This window comes from Amblyraja radiata, chromosome 21 (genome assembly GCF_010909765.2).
Source record: "Amblyraja radiata isolate CabotCenter1 chromosome 21, sAmbRad1.1.pri, whole genome shotgun sequence".
NCBI lineage: Eukaryota > Metazoa > Chordata > Chondrichthyes > Rajiformes > Rajidae > Amblyraja > Amblyraja radiata.
In genome coordinates this window covers 7,409,237-7,427,195 of record NC_045976.1, presented here as the reverse complement: position 1 = coordinate 7,427,195, position 17,959 = coordinate 7,409,237, and the positions used below count along the sequence as shown (strand labels likewise).

At 48.9% G+C, this 17,959-nt stretch overlaps 1 protein-coding gene across 1 annotated transcript in view; it reads right to left on the bottom strand.

Annotated features, from left to right (window-relative positions):
• The window catches only part of itpr2 (inositol 1,4,5-trisphosphate receptor type 2), a 230,001-nt gene that overhangs the window by 44,967 nt on the left and 167,075 nt on the right, over positions 1-17,959 (bottom strand). The window contains exons 37-41 of the mRNA XM_033039327.1: positions 11,705-11,840; positions 8,729-8,913; positions 8,456-8,636; positions 3,746-4,002; positions 547-747 (exon numbers count right to left, since the gene is read on the bottom strand). Of these exons, the coding sequence (XP_032895218.1) occupies positions 547-747; positions 3,746-4,002; positions 8,456-8,636; positions 8,729-8,913; positions 11,705-11,840 (960 nt within the window). The remainder of the gene's footprint in view (positions 1-546; positions 748-3,745; positions 4,003-8,455; positions 8,637-8,728; positions 8,914-11,704; positions 11,841-17,959) is intronic.

Below are 17,959 nucleotides of genomic sequence, written 5' to 3'. Positions count from 1 at the left end.
CCACCTTGGCCTACCCAGTTGCCAAACATTTTAACCCCCCTTCCCATTCCCACACTGACCTTTCTGCCCTGGGCCTCCTCCATTGTCAGAGTGAGGTCGCACGCAAATTGGAGGAACAGCACCTCGTATTTCACTTGGGCAGCTTGCACCCCAGCGGTATGAACGTGGATTTATCTCATTTCAAGTAACCCTTTTATTCCCTCACTTTCCCCACCCCCCACTCCCCTTGTCATCCTACCAGTTCCACTGTTCGCATCCTTGTATCCCTTCGTTATCACCTCTTCCTCAGCCAACAATGGACCATTGTGGGCTCCACCCTTCCTTGGTCATCAGTTGAGGGCCCCGATTTGTTCTGACCCCTTTCTTACCTCCAGGTCCCCCCCCCCCCCCCCCCCCCCCAACCCCGTCTCTACATTCAGCCTGCAGAAGGGTCTCGACCTGAAATGTCGCCCATCCTTTCTCTCCAGAGAAGCTGCCTGTCCCACTGAGCTACTCCAGCGCTCTGTGGCTCTTCATGGACATGATCCACTTGTGCTGGAGACTTACCTGGTTCTCGTGACAAGGCCCCTGGCAATATTCAGTCAGCGTCTCGAGGGTCTGGTTGACGAGGGAGACGTTTTTTGGGTTGATGTACAACCCCAACAGGCCGAGCCCGCCCGTGGTGCTGCCGCAGATACAGTCCATGAACTGTAGCGTCTCACACACCAGGTTGTAGTTGGTCTTGTTGTTCTGGTGCCGGAGGAAGTTCTGCAACACAGGAAAAACGTTGGGAAGTGAAAAACCAGACACATCTTTCAAATGAAACCAGCACTTAAAATCATCGGTAGCGCAGCGGCAGAGTTGCTGCCTCACAGCGCCAGTGACCCCCAGGTTCAATCCTGACTATGGTTGCTGTCTGTGCATAGTTTGTACGTTCTCCCCGTGGGGTTTCTCCGGGATCTCCAGGCCATTGGCTTGGTATAATTGTAAATTGTCCCTAGTGTGTGTGTGTGTGTGTGTGTGTGTGTGTGTGTAGGATAGCGTTGAGGGCCTGTCCCACTGTATGAGGTAATTCAAGAATTCTCCCGAGATTTTCGGAGAATGTCCGTAGCGGGTCCGTAGGAGTTCGTGAATGTCACGTAGCGGCTCGTACGAGTAACGGTAGGTACTCGGGAAATCCAGCAAACCCGTGACATTTTTTCAACGCTGTGAATAATGTCCATGAGTAAAAAAATACTCGTGATGAAAGAAATTCTTACTTTTTACTTGTACGAGCCGCTACGAGACATCCACAAACTCCTACGGACCCGCTACGGACATTCTACGAGTTCGAATCAGGGTAAAACTCGGGAGAACTCTTGAATTACCTCGTCCAGTGGGACAGGCCCTTTAATGTGCGGGGATCGCTGGTCAGTGTGGACTCGATGGGTCAAAGGTCCTGATTCCGTGCTAAACTAACATAAAAACTAAACTAACATAAAACTAAAAACGAAATAAGCCAACTGGCCTGGAGATTTACACAATACCTAATTTGCTGCTAATTTGTGCATGTTTTACAAACACATCTACCGTACGTTAATCAGCACTTATTTCGGGCTGGTGCTAGTGTTGTGATTCGGGTGGTCAACCACAAATGATGGAGTCGATCCAAGAATAGTCCCCGCTGTGTCTCCCACCTATCAGATGAACAGCATGAGAATGTAACTAGTAGCGTGGATAGGGAAGAACCAGTGGATGTGGTGTATCTGGACTTCCAGAAGGCTTTCGACAAGGTCCCACATAAGAGATTAGTTTACAAACTTAAAGCACACGGCATTGGGGGTTCAGTATTGATGTGGATAGAGAACTGGCTGGCAAACAGGAAGCAAAAAGTAGGAGTAAACGGGTCCTTTTCACAATGGCGGGCAGTGACTAGTGGGGTACCGCAAGGCTCAGTGCTGGGACCCCAGCTATTTACAATATATATTAATGATCTGGATGAGGGAATTGAAGGCAATATCTCCACGTTTGCGGATGACACTAAGCTGGGGGGCAGTGTTAGCTGTGAGGAGGATGCTAGGAGACTGCAAGGTGACTTGGATAGGCTGGGTGAGTGGGCAATTGTTTGGCAGATGCAGTATAATGTGGATAAATGTGAGGTTATCCATTTTGGTGGCAAAAACAGGAAAGCAGACTATTATCTAAATGGTGGCCGATTAGGAAAAGGGGAGATGCAGCGAGACCTGGGTGTCATGGTACACCAGTCATTGAAAGTGGGCATGCAGGTGCAGCAGGCAGTGAAGAAAGCGAATGGTATGTTAGCTTTCATAGCAAAAGGATTTGAGTATAGGAGCAGGGAGGTTCTACTGCAGTTGTACAGGGTCTTGGTGAGACCACACCTGGAGTATTGCGTACAGTTTTGGTCTCCAAATCTGAGGAAGGACATTATTGCCATAGAAGGAGTGCAGAGAAGGTTCACCAGACTGATTCCTGGGATGTCAGGACTGTCTTATGAAGAAAGACTGGATAGACTTGGTTTATACTCTCTAGAATTTAGGAGATTGAGAGGGGATCTTATAGAAACTTACAAAATTGTTAAGGGGTTGGACAGGCTAGATGCAGGAAGATTGTTCCCGATGTTGGGGAAGTCCAGAACAAGGGGTCACAGCTTAAGGATAAGGGGGAAATCCTTTAAAACCGAGATGAGAAAAACTTTTTTCACACTGAGAGTGGTGAATCTCTGGAACTCTCTGCCACAGAGGGTAGTTGAGGCCAGTTAATTGGCTATATTTAAGAGGGAGTTAGATGTGGCCCTTGTGGCTAAAGGGATCAGGGGGTATGGAGAGAAGGCAGGTACGGGATACTGAGTTGGATGATCAGCCATGATCATATTGAATGGCGGTGCAGGCTCGAAGGGCCGAATGGCCTACTCCTGCACCTATTTTCTATGTTTCTATGTTTCTAAGATGGATGATATACAACGGAAGATTCAACTCAAAACCAGGAGATCCAACCATATCCTTTTACATGGCGACACGATGGCGCAGTGGTAGTTGCTTCCTTACAGCGCCAGGGACCCGGATTTGATCCTGACTACGGGTGCTGTCTGTACGGAGTTTGTACGTTCTCCCCATGACCTGGGTGGGTTTTTCTCCGGGAGCTCTGGTTTCTTCCCACACTCCAAAGACGGCACATGTTTGTAGGGTATTTAGTTTTGTTGAAAATTGTAAATTGTCCCTAGAGTGTAGTATAATGCGAGTGTATGGGGTGATCGATGGTCAGTGTGGGGTCGGTGTTGCGAAGGGCCTGTTTCTGCACTGTATATCTAAAGTCTTAAGTCTAAAAATCATTTGGACATGTACATGTATCGACCAGTGTTAGAAGATGTAGATGGGACAGTGTAGATGGGACATGTTTGTCACCATGGGCAAGTTAGGCCGAAGGGCCTGTTTCCATGCTGTAAGACTCTATGATTCAGGGTGATCACTGGTCGGCGTGGTACACATGACAATAAACTAAACTGTAACTGTACTGTGTCTCCAAAGTAAACTAAAAGGCCACTCGGCCCGTGCTGGACCTACTGTCCTGTTGATTGTCCACGTTCTCCCGTGTAAGCCCACATCCTCACCTGAAGCATCTCTGGAGAGAAGCAATGGGTGACGTTTCGGGGTCTGAAGGAGGGTCTCGACCCGATACATCACACCTTCCTTCTCTCCAGAGATGCTGCCTGTCCCGCTGAGTTACTCCGGCATTTTGTGTCTACCTTCGTCTGCAGTTCCTTCCTCACCTGAAGCTCCAGGTTGTGGTTCTCACACAGCAGCTGGAGGAAGCGTAGGATGGGCTCCATGATGGTGATCAGAGGGCTCATCACGTCCTCGTCCCCGGACTTGTCCTCCAGGCCCACGCACTCGTTCCCCACCGGGATGAGGTCGGACTCGGGGTCCATCTCCCTCCTGTACATGTAGTAGGCTTTGCAGGTGGCGGTAGAGGCCTCCGCCAACTGTCCCTTCACCCCCTCCTGTATGAGCACAGCTGGGTCGCGCGCTGTGGAAACAAAACACAATCACCCTTGTACACCGCCATATGCTTCCAGTAACCTAGGCAGCAGGAACTATCAATCAGACTTGGACTTTAAGGCAGAGATAGATAGATTCTTGAGTAGTACGGGTGTCGGGGGTTATGGTGAAATGGCAGGAGAATGGAGTTAGGACAATAGAAAATAGACAGTAGGCCATTTGGCCTTTCGAGCCAGCACCGCCATTCAATGTGATCATGGCTGATCATCCACAATCAGTACCCTGTTCCTGCCTTCTCCCCATATCCCCTGACTCTGCTATCTTCAAGAGCCCTATCTAGCTCTCTCTTGAAAGTATCCAGAGAACCAGCCTCCACCGCCCTCTGAGGCAGAGAATTCCACAGACTCACAACTATGTGTGAAAAAGTTTCCTTTTCACGCAGAGTGTTGTGAGTCTATTTCTGGAGGGAGAAATGGATCAGCCATGAGTGAATGGCGGAGTAGACTTGATGGGCCGAACGGGCCTAATTCTACTCCTATTCCTTGTGACCTTATGACTTGCTGGGGAGGGATGTCCAAATCCAAGGGCATGGATTCAGTTGGGATGGAGTTGAGTCAGACAATACCCGAGCTTATGGAAGGATGGTGTAACGATGGCACAGTGGTACAGTCGCTGCCTTACAGCGCCAGAGACCCAGGTTCAATCCTGTCTACAGGTGCAGTCTGTACACAGTTTGTTCGTTCTCCCTGTGACCGTGTGGGTTTTCTCCGGGTGCTCTGGTTTCCTCCCCAACTCCAAAGACGCACAGGGTTGTAGGTCAATTGGCTTTGGTAAAATTGTAAATTGTCCCTAGTGTGCTGGATAGTGTTAGTGTACATGGTCATTGTAATTGTAATTAATATATTAGCCAAGTATGTAAAAATATATAAGGAATTTGATTTGCCATACAGTCATACCAAAAAAGCAGCAATAACATAAAAATTAACATAAACATCCACCACAGCGCTGGGATGGAGGGCAATCACGTATTATCTTTTTCCCTCCTTGTCTCCCGCGGTTGGGGTAGCGAACCATCCGCAGTCGGGACAGTCGAACCCTCCCGCAACGGGAGATCGAAGCTCCCGTGTCGGGGCGGTCGGAGCTCCCACGATTGGGGCGGTTGAAGCTCCCGAAGTTGATCCCTAACCAAGGGACCGTGTACGCCACGATATTAGGTCCGCAGGCTCCCGCAGTTGGAGCTCCCAAAGTCAATCCCCAGCAAAGGGACCGCGAGCTCCTCGATGTCAGGCCGCAGTGCGGACGTGGATACGATACGGGAAAAGTTGCATCTCCGTCCCTGGTGGGCGCGGACTCAGTATGCTGAAGGGCCTGTTTCTGTGCTATATCACTAAACTAAACTAAACTGTTCACAAGCCTGATATCAGAGGGGAAGAAGCCGTCCCTGAGTCTGGTGGTGAGCGCTTGGACGCTTTTGAACCTTCTACTGGATGGGAGCGGGGAGAAAAAGGTGGTGGGACAAGTATCTGATTGTGTGGGATGCTCTCCGGAGGCAACGTGAGGTGTAGATGGAGTCATTGGTGGGGGGTCTGGTCTGTGTGATGGACTGGGCTACATCCACAACTCCAATTGGATTTTCTGGGAAGGGCTGTCCAACTCCAAGGGTTGATCTAGTTGGTGGGTCAGAGCAACATCTAGTCCTAGTGTATGGGGATCGCTGGTCGGTGTTGAAGGCCCTGTTTCCTTGCTGAATCACAAAACTAAACTAACAATATGGATAGGCAATGTTTCGCGTTGGGCTCCTTCAGTCAATAGACAATAGACAATAGGTGCAGGAGTAGGTCATTCGACCCTTCCAGCCAGCACCGCCATTCAATGTGATCATTGAAGAGAGGAGTAAACGGCAAAGAGTAGGAGTAAATGGGTCCTTTTCACAATGGCAGGCAGTGACTAGTGGGGTACCGCAAGGCTCAGTGCTGGGACCCCAGCTATTTACAATATATATTAATGATCTGGATGAGGGAATTGAAGGCAACATCTCCAAGTTTGCGGATGACACTAAGCTGGGGGGCAGTGTTAGCTGTGAGGAGGATGCTAGGAGACTGCAAGGTGACTTGGATAGGCTGGGTGAGTGGGCAAATGCATGGCAGATGCAGTATAATGTGGATAAATGTGAGGTTATCCACTTTGGTGGCAAAAACAGGAAAGCAGACTATTATCTAAATGGTGGCCGATTAGAAAAAGGGGAGATGCAACGAGACCTGGGTGTCATGGTACACCAGTCATTGAAAGTAGGCATGCAGGTGCAGCAGGCAGTGAAGAAAGCGAATGGTATGTTAGCTTTCATAGCAAAAGGATTTGAGTATAGGAGCAGGGAGGTTCTACTGCAGTTGTACAGGGTCTTGGTGAGACCACACCTGGAGTATTGCGTACAGTTTTGGTCTCCAAATCTGAGGAAGGACATTATTGCCATAGAGGGAGTGCAGAGAAGGTTCACCAGACTGATTCCTGGGATGTCAGGACTTTCATATGAAGAAAGACTGGATAGACTCGGCTTATACTCGCTAGAATTTAGGAGATTGAGGGGGGATCTTATAGAAACTTACTAAATTCTTAAGGGCTAGGCTAGATGCAGGCTAGATGCAGGAAGATTGTTCCCGATGTTGGTGGAAGTCCAGGACAAGGGGTCACAGCTTAAGGATAGAGGGGAAATCCTTTAATACCGAGATGTGAAAAGCATTTTTCACACAGAGAGTGGTGAATCTCTGGAACTCTCTGCCACAGAAGGTAGTTGAGGCCAGTTCATTGGCTATATTTAAGAGGGAGTTAAATGTGGCCCTTGTGTCTAAAGGGATCAGGGGGTATGGAGAGAAGGCAGGTACAGGATACTGAGTTGGATGATCAGCCATGATCATATCGAATGGCGGTGCAGTCTCGAAGGGCCGAATGGCCTACTCCTGCACCTATTTTCTATGTATCTATGTATCTATGGCTGATCAACTCCAATCAGTCACTGTCTTCTCCCCATATCCCTTGACTTCGTTATCTTTAAGAGCCCTATCTAGCTCTCTCTTAAAAGCATCTAGAAAACCGGCCTCCACCGCCCTCTGTCACTTCCTGGTCGAGGATGCGTCATTTCTCCGAGTCGCATCTTCGCCTCTCCTCGGGGCCTACCATCTGGATTGGCGCAGCCTTTCCTACCAGAGACGGGCCAGAGCTTCAGCAGCGGCGCAGCACTGGATTCCATCACGGAGCGGGCGATGCCTCACCGGGGATCACCGTGTTGGAGCTCCGGAGTGCTGGGCCTGCCGTCTTTCACACCGTGGAGCTGTGGTCTGCGGAGCTTCCAGCCGCGGGCGGCGCTGACTTTAACATCGCGGAGGCCTGGGATCTTTCGCAGAGAATTGCCAGTGCTGGAGCTCCGCCCAGCTCGGCCTGTGGACTTCAGGAGCCACGGTCTCCAGTAGGAAGCAGCCGATTCGGAAGCTCCAAGCCGCTGAGAGTGTTCCTCCATTCCAACGCTGGAGTTTCGATCATCCCGGCGAGAGGGCCGAACATCGGGCCGCCGTAGTGGCGACTGCGGAGGGCTCAAAGGCCCCGACCACGGGTGAACAAAGAGGAAGATGACTGAACTTTATTGCCTTCTCTCACAGTGGGAAACGTTGATTCCGCTGTGGGGGGATGTTCATGTTAAACTCTATCGTATTGTGTTTATTATATTTGTGTGGCTGTATGGTAACTCAAATTCACTGCACCAACTGGTGTATGTGACAATAAATGTAACTTGAACTTGAACTTGTATCTATCCACTGTAATTGGCTCAATTGTAATCATGTAAGGTCTTCCTGCTGACTAGTTGGGGTCAAGGAAAGAGTGTTCACGTCACGGCCCTGTTACCACCACCACGCACAAGAAGCACAAGAAGCGACAAGACAGACACCATTGTATGCAGATGCTGAGAAATGTGATCAACTCTGGCGGAACAACTTCTAATCTTGTGTGTGGACTCAATAAGAAGAGGAAGCTGACTGGCTAGCACGCAGCAAAAAGCTTTTCACTGTACCTCGGTACACGTGACAACGGGTCGATGGTTGAAAGGGTCAAGAGCTTCAAATTCCTGGGCGTGCATATCTCTGAAGATCTTTCCTGGTCCGAGAACACTGAGGTACAGGAGCCTGAAGACTGCAACGTCCAGGTTCAGGAATAGCTACTTCCCCACAGCCATCAGGCTATTAAACTTGGCTCGGGCAAAACTCTGAACATTAATAGCCCATTATCTGTTTATTTGCACTTTATCAGTTTATTTATTCATGTGTGTATATATTTATATAATGGTATATGGACACACTGATCTGTTCTGTAGTCATGCCTACTATGTTCTGTTGTGCTGAAGCAAAGCAAGAATTTCATTGTCCTATACAGGGACACATGACAATAAACTCTCTTGAATCTTGAACTGAATCAAACAGCTGATTGGTATTTACCTTTCTTCCTTTGAACGGGTGGCACAAGGTCGTGGTCATCTTCCTTCTTACTGCTCAGATCGTTGGTGTTGACTGTCACCGTGGCCCTTATCTCCTGCTGGGCCACCTGCATGCGATCGTAGAAGACTTTGAAGAACTTCTCGGACTTCTTCAGCTCGTTCAGCTGGCGGTGAAAGGAGTTCTGCAATGTTGAAAAGGTTAGAAGAAAGTGATTAGAAGAGGGCCCGAGGGGCTGTCTGAAGGGCGAGGTCCTTCCTCCGGCCCGTGACTTGCCTGAGTCTGCGTGTTGCCGCCCTCCAGCAGGGCGATGCCCAGCGCGATGCTCTCCTCGAAGATCCTGCTGTTCTTGGTGTTGGTGATGAGGTCCGTGACCAGTTCCGACGCCCCTTCCCTGTCCAGGTGACATTGAATCTCGAAGACAGAGATGCCGCACTTGTCCGAATCTGAGGAGGAACTGCCTGTTCGGAGAAAGACAAACGTTTCAGCTTTTACCTGTGACATGACGTGCCGACCTCTATACTCAACACCCTGAATGATAAAGACCAATAAAGACCTCGGATGGCGTTTAGTTTAGTTTAGAGATACAGGCTATTCAGCCCACCGAGTCCGCGTTGACCAGTGATCCCCGCACATTAACACTACCCTACACACACTAGGGATAATTTACATTTATACCAGGCCAATTAACCTACGAACCTGCACATCTTTGGAGTGTGGGAGAAAACCGAAGATCTGGGCAATATCCCACGCAGGTCACGGGGAGAACGTACAAACTCCACACAGGCAGCACCCATAGTCAGGATGGAACCTGGGTCTCTGGTGCTGTAAGGCAGCAACTCTACCGCTGCACCACCGTGCTGCCACTGTCTCTCGGGTGACGTTGTCCTAAGCGTTCAGAGTGGCTTCTGGACTCCTGTTTCTGCTTGGCTTCAGCCTGCTTGCTTAATTCTCCGCCCCACTGCTACCCTTAAGGTCCTGATTTCTTGCAATTGGGTAAATCGGCCCATCAAGTCTACATTCAACCATGGCTGATCTATCTTTCACATTTAGAAATGTAGAGAATTGAGAAAATTAGATTTAGAAGTCCAAGCCTTTGTTCCTGTGACCAAACTGCATGACTCCACACTTTGCTACACTATATTCCTTCTACCAATTCTCTGCCCACTCTCCCAACCTGTCCAAGCCCGTCTGCAGACCCCCTGGTTTCGCTACACAACCTGCCCCTCCACCAATCTTCGTATCATCTGCAAACTTGGCCACAAAGCTTTTCATTCCCTCATCCAAATCAATGATATATTTTAGTGCGGGTACGCATACTCCTTCTGACGGACATAAAACAAACTGCCGGAGGAACTCAGCGGGTCAGGCAGCATCAGTGCCCCTTCAGACAAAGAACAGGTCGACTGTTTAGGTCAGTTGGAGCATCATGAGCCTGAATACAGAAGCTGCCTGACCCGTAATACATAGGAGGAGAATGAGGCTGATCTTTGTTCCATTACTTGATGGAGTGGACATGAAAACACAATTGATCCGCACATCGTGTTTAAGAAGGAACTGCAGATGCTAGAAAATCGAAGGTAGACAGAAATGCTGGAGAAACTCAGCGGGTGCGGCAGCATTTATGGAGCGAAGGAAACAACGTTTCGGGCCGAGACCCTTCTTCAGACATTCATCAATCACAATTGATTCACACATCTCCTGGACCCATCCCCAACTGAATACACTTTGGACTTTATCAAGGAAGCAGGCCCTTTGGCCCACCAGGGTCAACCAGCCATCCTAGGGGGTAGGGAACCGAATGGCACAGCTAGTGGAGCTGCTTATATTCACAGCTCCAGAGACCCAGGTTCAATCCTGACCTTGGCTGCTGTTTGTGTGGAGTTTGCACGTTCTCCCTGTGACCGTGTGGGTTTCCTTTCCACTCACAGTCCGACATGTTCCCGATGCTGGGAGAGTCCAGAACCAGGGGCCACAGTTTAAGAATAAGGGGTAAGCCGTTTAGAACGGAGATGAGGGCAAACATTTTCACACAGAGAGTTGTGAGTCTGTGGAATTCTCTGCCTCAGAGGGTGGTGGAGGCCGGTTCTCTGGATACTTTCAAGAGAGAGCTAGACAGAGCTCTTAAAGATAGCGGAGTCAGGGGATATGGGGAGAAGGCAGGAACGGGGTACTAATTGTGGATGATCAGCCATGATCACATTGAATGGCGGTGCTGGCTCGAAGGGCCAAATGGCCTACTCCTGCACCTATTGTCTATTGTCTATAAAGACGTATATATTCGCAGGTTAATTAGCCCTCTGTAAAATTGTCACTAGTATGTAGGAAGTGGTATAACAGAAAAAAAGTGTGAGTGGGTGATTGTCTGTCAGCATGGACTTGGTGGGCTGAAGGGCCTGTTTCCACACTGCATCTCTGAACTGAACTAATTATACAAAATTCCTCTATCAAAATCATAAATATAAATAGTAAACAGTCAAGGCATCCGCAACAATATTTGAGACACTCAACTGGTTACTACTTGCTGTGCTGAAGATGATTCATAAGTTCATAAGTTAAAGGAGCAGGATTTGGTCATTCTGGCCATCAAGTCTACTCCGCCATTCTATCATAGCTGATCAATCTTTATCTTTCAACCCCATTCTCCTGCAGTCTGCCCCATAACCCCTGAAGCACATTACTAATCACGAATCTGTCAATCTGCGCCTAGAAGACACAAAATGCTGGAGTAAATCCATCCAGTGACTTGGCCTCCACTGCCCTCTGTGGCAGGGAATTCCACAAATTCACAACTCTCTGGGTGAAAAAGTTTTTTCTCACCTCAGTCTCAAATCACCTCCCCTTTATTCTAAGACTTTGGCCCCTGGTTCTGGACTCGCCTAATATTGGGAACATTTTCCTGCATCTAGCCTGTCCAGTCCTTTTATAATTTTATATGTTTCTATAAGATCCCCCCCCTCATCCTTCTAAACTCCAGTGAATACAAGCCAAGTCTTTTCAATCTTTCCTCATATGACAGTCCCGCCATCCCAGGGATCAATCTCGTGAACCTCCGCTGCACTGCCTCAATCACAAGGATGTCCTTCCTCAAATTAGGAGACCAAAACTGTACCCAATACTCCAGATGTGGTCTCACCAGAGCCCTATACAACTGCAGAAGCATCTCTGGAGAGAAGGGATGGGTGACGTTTCGGGTCGAGACACCTTCTTCAGACTGAGAGTCAGTGGCGAGGGAGACAGAAAGACATTTACCTCCGGTTTGTGGTGACTTAGAGAAGCCCCCCGCAGCCAAAGGGGCATTGATGGTACCGACGTGTCCATCCGCTTTGTATATGCTGCGGATATTCCCAAAGTAGCGATTCAGGAGAATCTTCCTCAATACTGTGCCCTTTAAACAAAAATCAGATGAGAAAGAGCTTGTTAAATGTATCGGTAAATGAAACAATGACAACTAGACATGTGGTTTGGAGTAGATTAACAGCAATGCCAATTACTAACCAAGGCTCCCCTGACATCAGTCTGAAGAAGGGCCTCGTCCTGAAACGTCCCCCCATTCCTTCTCTCCAGTTACTCCAGCATTTTGTGTCTATCTTCAATTTAAACCAGCATCTGCACTTCCTTCCTGCACTTAATCTACTGACCCACCCGCCTTGGGATGTGGGAGGAAACCGGAGCACCCGCATGCTAAAATACTGGAATGCATGTAAACCCTCCCCTCTCTGCAAGTCCCTCACAGCGCGAGAGACGCGAGTTTGAACCTAACTTCGGGTGCTGTCTGTGTGGAGTTCGCATGTTATCCCTGTTACTGCGTGAGTTTCCTCCGGGTGCTCCGGTTTCCTCCCATCATTCAGTTAATCGGCTGTGTTTCAGTTCAGACTGAAATGAGAGTGGAGGCCTGAGCTGCCCAATATTCTCTGGTAAGATTTTTACAATTTGTTCCTTTTATCGAGCAAGAGCACAAAATACAGACAATCGGTGGTACAACGCCAGTGCTCCTGTTCCGTCACCTCTGTTTTTATACGTGGTGCTGTGCTGGCAATTAGTATTTCCACTGGCAATATGAAGCATGAAATATCAATCCAATCAGCTCCAGGCCGACTGTCAGACTGATTTTCCATTCTGCACCGGAGATATGAGGCATTTTTGTTTCAGTAAATGCATCGCCTGGAATGTGTGGATATTCATTATTTTCTGATAATTTGTCCTTTACTACGAATGACTTTAAACAGTGAAGTCACGGGAAGGGTCATGGAATCATGCAGTTCGCATGTTATCCCTGTTACTGCGTGAGTTTCCCAGAATCAGGCCCTTTAACCTATGTGTATTTGTCATTACACATGGCCGGACCGAAAATAACCAGCTCCAGGGTCATCTCCGTGACACCACGCTCCTCATCCTCATCTGGGAGAGACAGCAGAGGAGAATATAATCGAACTCCCCCACTGGAGACCCTCGGACTACCTGTGATCGGACTCTGCTGGACTTTATCTTGCACTGAACCTTATTCACGTTATCACCTACCTGTTTACTGTGGACGGTTCTGCTGGCTGGTTAGCATGCAACACAAGCTTTCTCACTGGACCTCAGTACACGTGACAATAAACTAAACTCAAGTGTTTTGCAGCGATCAGTGGTTGTAGGAAACGCAGGGATCAATCATTCTTTACTGGCAATGGAGTAAGATTATCGAATGTTAGCAACGATTTACAACCATGAGTCCATGAAGAACACTGAGGGGATGGGCAAGCACAGGGTTAATGGTCATGTTAATCGAGGAAGCTCTCTGCTCTTCCTTCATGGTATCTCTTTCAACAGAGGATGGCATCCAATTTCCAACCATTGACATTCACAGCTAATCAATGACGACATATCTGTTAAGAATTTCATTGTACCGTTTTAGTACACATGATGATTAAACACTCTAGACTCTTACATAGAAACATAGACAATAGGTGCAGGAGTAGAGGCCATTTGGCCCTTCGAGCCTGCACCGCCATTCAATATGATCATGGCTGATCATCCAACTCAGTATCCTGTACCTGCCTTCTCTCCATACCCCCTGATCCCTTTAGCCACAAGGGCCACATCTAACCCTCTTAAATATAGCCAATGAACTGGCCTCGACTACCTTCTGTGGCAGAGAATTCCAGAGATTCACCACTCTCTGTGTGGAAAATGTTTTCCTCATCTCGGTCCTAAAAGATTTCCCCCTTATCCTTAAACTGTGACCCCTTGTTCTGGACTTCTTGTGTAGGAAGGAACTGCCGATGCTGGTTTACACCAAAGAGCAAAGCAAAATGCTGGAGTAAAACCCCTGTCCCACGGTACGAGTTCATTCCAAGAGTTTTCCCGAGTTTGCCCTGATTCGATCTCTGAGATTTACGGTAATAGCCATGCGTCGGTACTCGGGGCTCTCGTGGACATTTTTCATCATGTTGAAAAATCTTCACGAGTCTTCCCGAGCTTATCTGCCATTAGCGAGTCTTCCCGAGTACCTGCCGTTAGCGTTACGGGCCGATAAGAGACGTCCCCGAGCTCCGACGTACCCGCTACGTGCATTCTCCGTGCTTACCACGAGTTTGATTTTTTTTTAAACTAGGGAGAGCTCTTGGAATGAACTCGTACCATGGGACAGGGCTATAACTCAGCGGGTCAGACAGCATCGCTGGAGAGAAGGAATAGGTGACGTTTCTGGTCGAGACCCTTCTTCTGAGTTCGGAGTCACTCTCGACTCTTGACGTGTCTGGCAGCTCTCTCAATCAGGAATATTAAGGAAAGGCAGTAGATGCTGGCCTTCTGAGTCACTCTCAGATTCTTGGGTTGACCACTGAAGGTCGACGGTGCCGTGCAGCTACAGGCATGAGTTGTGTGGAGTTAGCCTGCAGAGAGGCACTGACATAGTGGTTTAGTTTAGTTCAAGGATACAGCGTGGAAACAGGTCCTTCGGCCCACCGAGTCCGCACCGACCAGCGATCCCCGCTCACGAGCACTACCCCACACACCCAAGGGACGCAGGTCACGGGGAGAACGTGCAAACGACGTACAGACAGCACCCATGGTCAGGATGGGAACCATGGTCTCTGGCGCTGTAAGGCAGCGACTCTACCGCTGCACCACCGTGGCCTATCCAACACTGCAGGCTCCTGCCAGGCGTCAAGATGGATGCACCCGTCCCAAACAACGGGCGCCAGCGCCACAATAACACGTGCTTTACAGGTGTGAAACTAAAATACTTCACGTGTTTGGCAAAGAGCTCTGCCTCATTTTCCCCTTCTATTAATCTTGTGTTATCACACAGCAGAGAGCTCCATGCGCCGGCTGAACTAGAACCAGCTGAAATCTCTCCAGTCACGAGCTCCCTTTGAGTTTAGTTTATTGTCACGTGTACCGAGGTACAGTGAAAAACTTTTTTGTTGCATGCTAACCAGTCAGCGGAAAGACAATACATGATTACAATCGAGCCGTCCACAGTGTACAGATACATGATAAAGGGAATAACGTGAAAAACTGTGGTCGCTGGGCGAATGCAGAAATTTCCCTTCTGATCTTACAGAGGTGTACAAAATCATGAGAGGAATAGATCGGGTAGACGCACAGAGTCTCTTGCCCAGAGTAGGGGAATCGAAGCCCAGAGGACATAAGTTTAAGGTGGCCCCATAGCAGAAGCGTCCACGTCGCAGGGCTGGAAACTGGAAGTATCCCGGCTAATTCTGCTACCACCATCATCTATTGTAACAAGTGATGGCTCCCGCTGATTGTCGCCAGAAGCTTGCGTCCTTTTCAGGACGGGCAATGGCAGCGAGGTCAACATTTGTAACAAGATGGACATGAAAGAAGAAGATAGGTTCACGGTGAAGAGGGGACGATTTAATAGGAATCTGCGGGGTAACTCTTCACACAAAGGGTGGTGGGTGTATGGAATGAACTGCCAGAGGAGGCAGTTGAGGCTGGGACTATTGCAATGTTTAAGAAACAGTTAGACAGGTACATGGATCGGACAGGTTTGGAGGGATATGGACCAAAAGCAGGTAGTGTAGCTGTGACATGTTGGCGCGTATGGGCAAGTTGCGCCAAAGGGCCTGTTTTCACACTGTATCACCCTATGACTACATCATACTTCCACCATGCATGAATGCTTCAAAATCAAGTGGTCGAGTTTTATTGCCATATATAGTCAAGCATAGAAACAGAAAATAGGTGCAGGAATAGGCCATTTGGCCCTCGAGCCAGTAGGTGGCACTAGTGTCGATGGGACATGTTGGTCGTTGTGGGCAGGTTGGGCCGATGGGCCTGTTTCCACGGCTGTATCACTCCATGACTCTATGCTACAACTCTGCTCTCCAGCCCCTCTGCCGCTGAGAGAGACCATCGTGAGATGACCTCCGGGCCGTCTAGAAGCACATTAATCACCAGTGGCACATGGAGGGGGTGGAGCGGTGTGGAAGATCAGCCATGAAGACATTAGCAAGATTACCGCATCGCAAAGAGCAAACATCAGAGAGTGCTGATGTGTGCGGAATAGATTGGCTGAGTGACCGTGGGCGGCTTGTTCGGGCTTGTGAGTCTAAACCATGCATAAACCCATTGGTCACGCATGAAGTCAAGTCAGCAGTAACTGTACATGCCATACCACGTGAAGCTCTGTGGATGGAGCAGATGGAACCCGATGGCTACTCAGCCATTAAGCACATCGCCACCGCTGATTAGACACAGAGATAACACAATTCAGCAAACACCGACCTGAATTCCATACAGGAGAATTGCAGAGTTTACTAACACGGTGGTGCAGCGGTAGAGTTGCTGCCGCACAACGCCAGAGACCCGGGTTCCATCCCGACCACGGGCGCTGTCTGTACGGAGTTTGTACGTTCTCCCCGTGACCTACGTGGGTTTTCTCCGAGATCTTCGGTTTCCTCCCACACTCCAAAGACGTACAGGTTTGTAAGTTAATTGGCTTTGGTGTAAATGTAAAAAAATGTCCCTAGAGTAGGATAGTGGTCCCTCCCCTCTCCTCTCCCTCTTCACCTTTCACGTCAGTGCCACTTTCCTGCACTAACCGTTAAGCCCTCGATTCCCTTAGTACTCCAAAAACCTATCCATGTCAAGATAAGGGATGGAAGTACATTGTTTTGCTGAAGATAGACACAAAGTGCAGGAGTAACTCAGCGGGTCAGTCAGCATCTCTGGAGGAAAGGAATAGATGACGTATCGGGACGAGACCCTTCTTCAGATTGAAAGACAGAAGTGTGGAGGAAGGCCAGAACCAAACAGGGCTGGCAACAGATGGGTGGAGCCCACAATGGCCCATTGTTGGCTGGGGAAGGTGTGAGAGCAACATGGATATAAGGAGGCGAACAGTGGAACTAGTAGGATGGCTGGGAATGGAGAAGGGGGCAGAGAGGGGAGGGGAGGGAATGCAGGAGTTACTTTTAAATTAGAGAAATAATGTTCATACCGCTGGGTTATAAGCTGCCCAAGGGAAATATGAGGTGCTGTTCCTCCAATTTGCATGTGGCCTCACTCTGACTGCAAAAAGCTGTCTTTTTAAATTCAAAACCTATTACTGCTGGTTGTTTACAGTTGACGAGGCTGTTCAAAGAGGCTTCTTGGAGACAGGTTCTCGCATCGTTTAGTTTAGTGATCCTTTGGCTCACCGGGTCCATGACAACCATCATTCACCTGTTCACACTAGTTCTATGTTATCCCACTTTTTCTATGCTGTCATAGCCCCAGCCTCAACTACCTCCCCAGGCAGCTCGTTCCATAAACCCACCACCCTCTGGGTGAAAAAGTTGCCTCTCAGGTTCCTATTAAATCTTTGCCCTCACACCTTAAACCTACTGGATGTCCTCTGGTTCTTGATCCCCCTACACTTGCTAAAAGACTGAGTATTCACCCTAACTAGTCACCTCACCGTTTTCTACATTTCCATAAGATCCCTCAGCCTCCTGCGCTCCTGGGAATAGAGTCCCGGCCTGTTCAACCTCTCCCTCTACAGCTCAGGTCGTCAAGTCCTGGCAACATCCTCGTAAATCTTCTCTGCGCATTTTCCAGCTTCCTGACATCCTTCCAACAGCAAAACTGAACGCAACATTCCAAGGTCCGAAGAGGAGCTTCGACCAGAAACATCATCCATTCCATCTCTCCGGAGATTCTGCCTGTCCCGCTGAGTTACCCCAGCATTTTGTGCCTATCTTTGGTTTAAACCAGCATCTGCAGTTCCTTCCTACATATGACCTGCTAACCCACCCATCCTTGGGATGTGGGAGGAAACCGGAGCACCCGCATGCTAAACTACTGAAATACATGTAAACCCTCCCCTCTCTGCCACGGCCTCACAGCGCGAGAGACCCGAGTTCAAATCTAACCCCGGGTGCTGTCTGTGTGGAGTTTGCATGTCAGCCCTGTGAGTGCCCCAGATGCGACCTCACCAACATCTTATACAATTGTAACATAACGGGGCAACTTCTCTACTCAATATCCTGACTGATGAAGGCCAGTGTACCT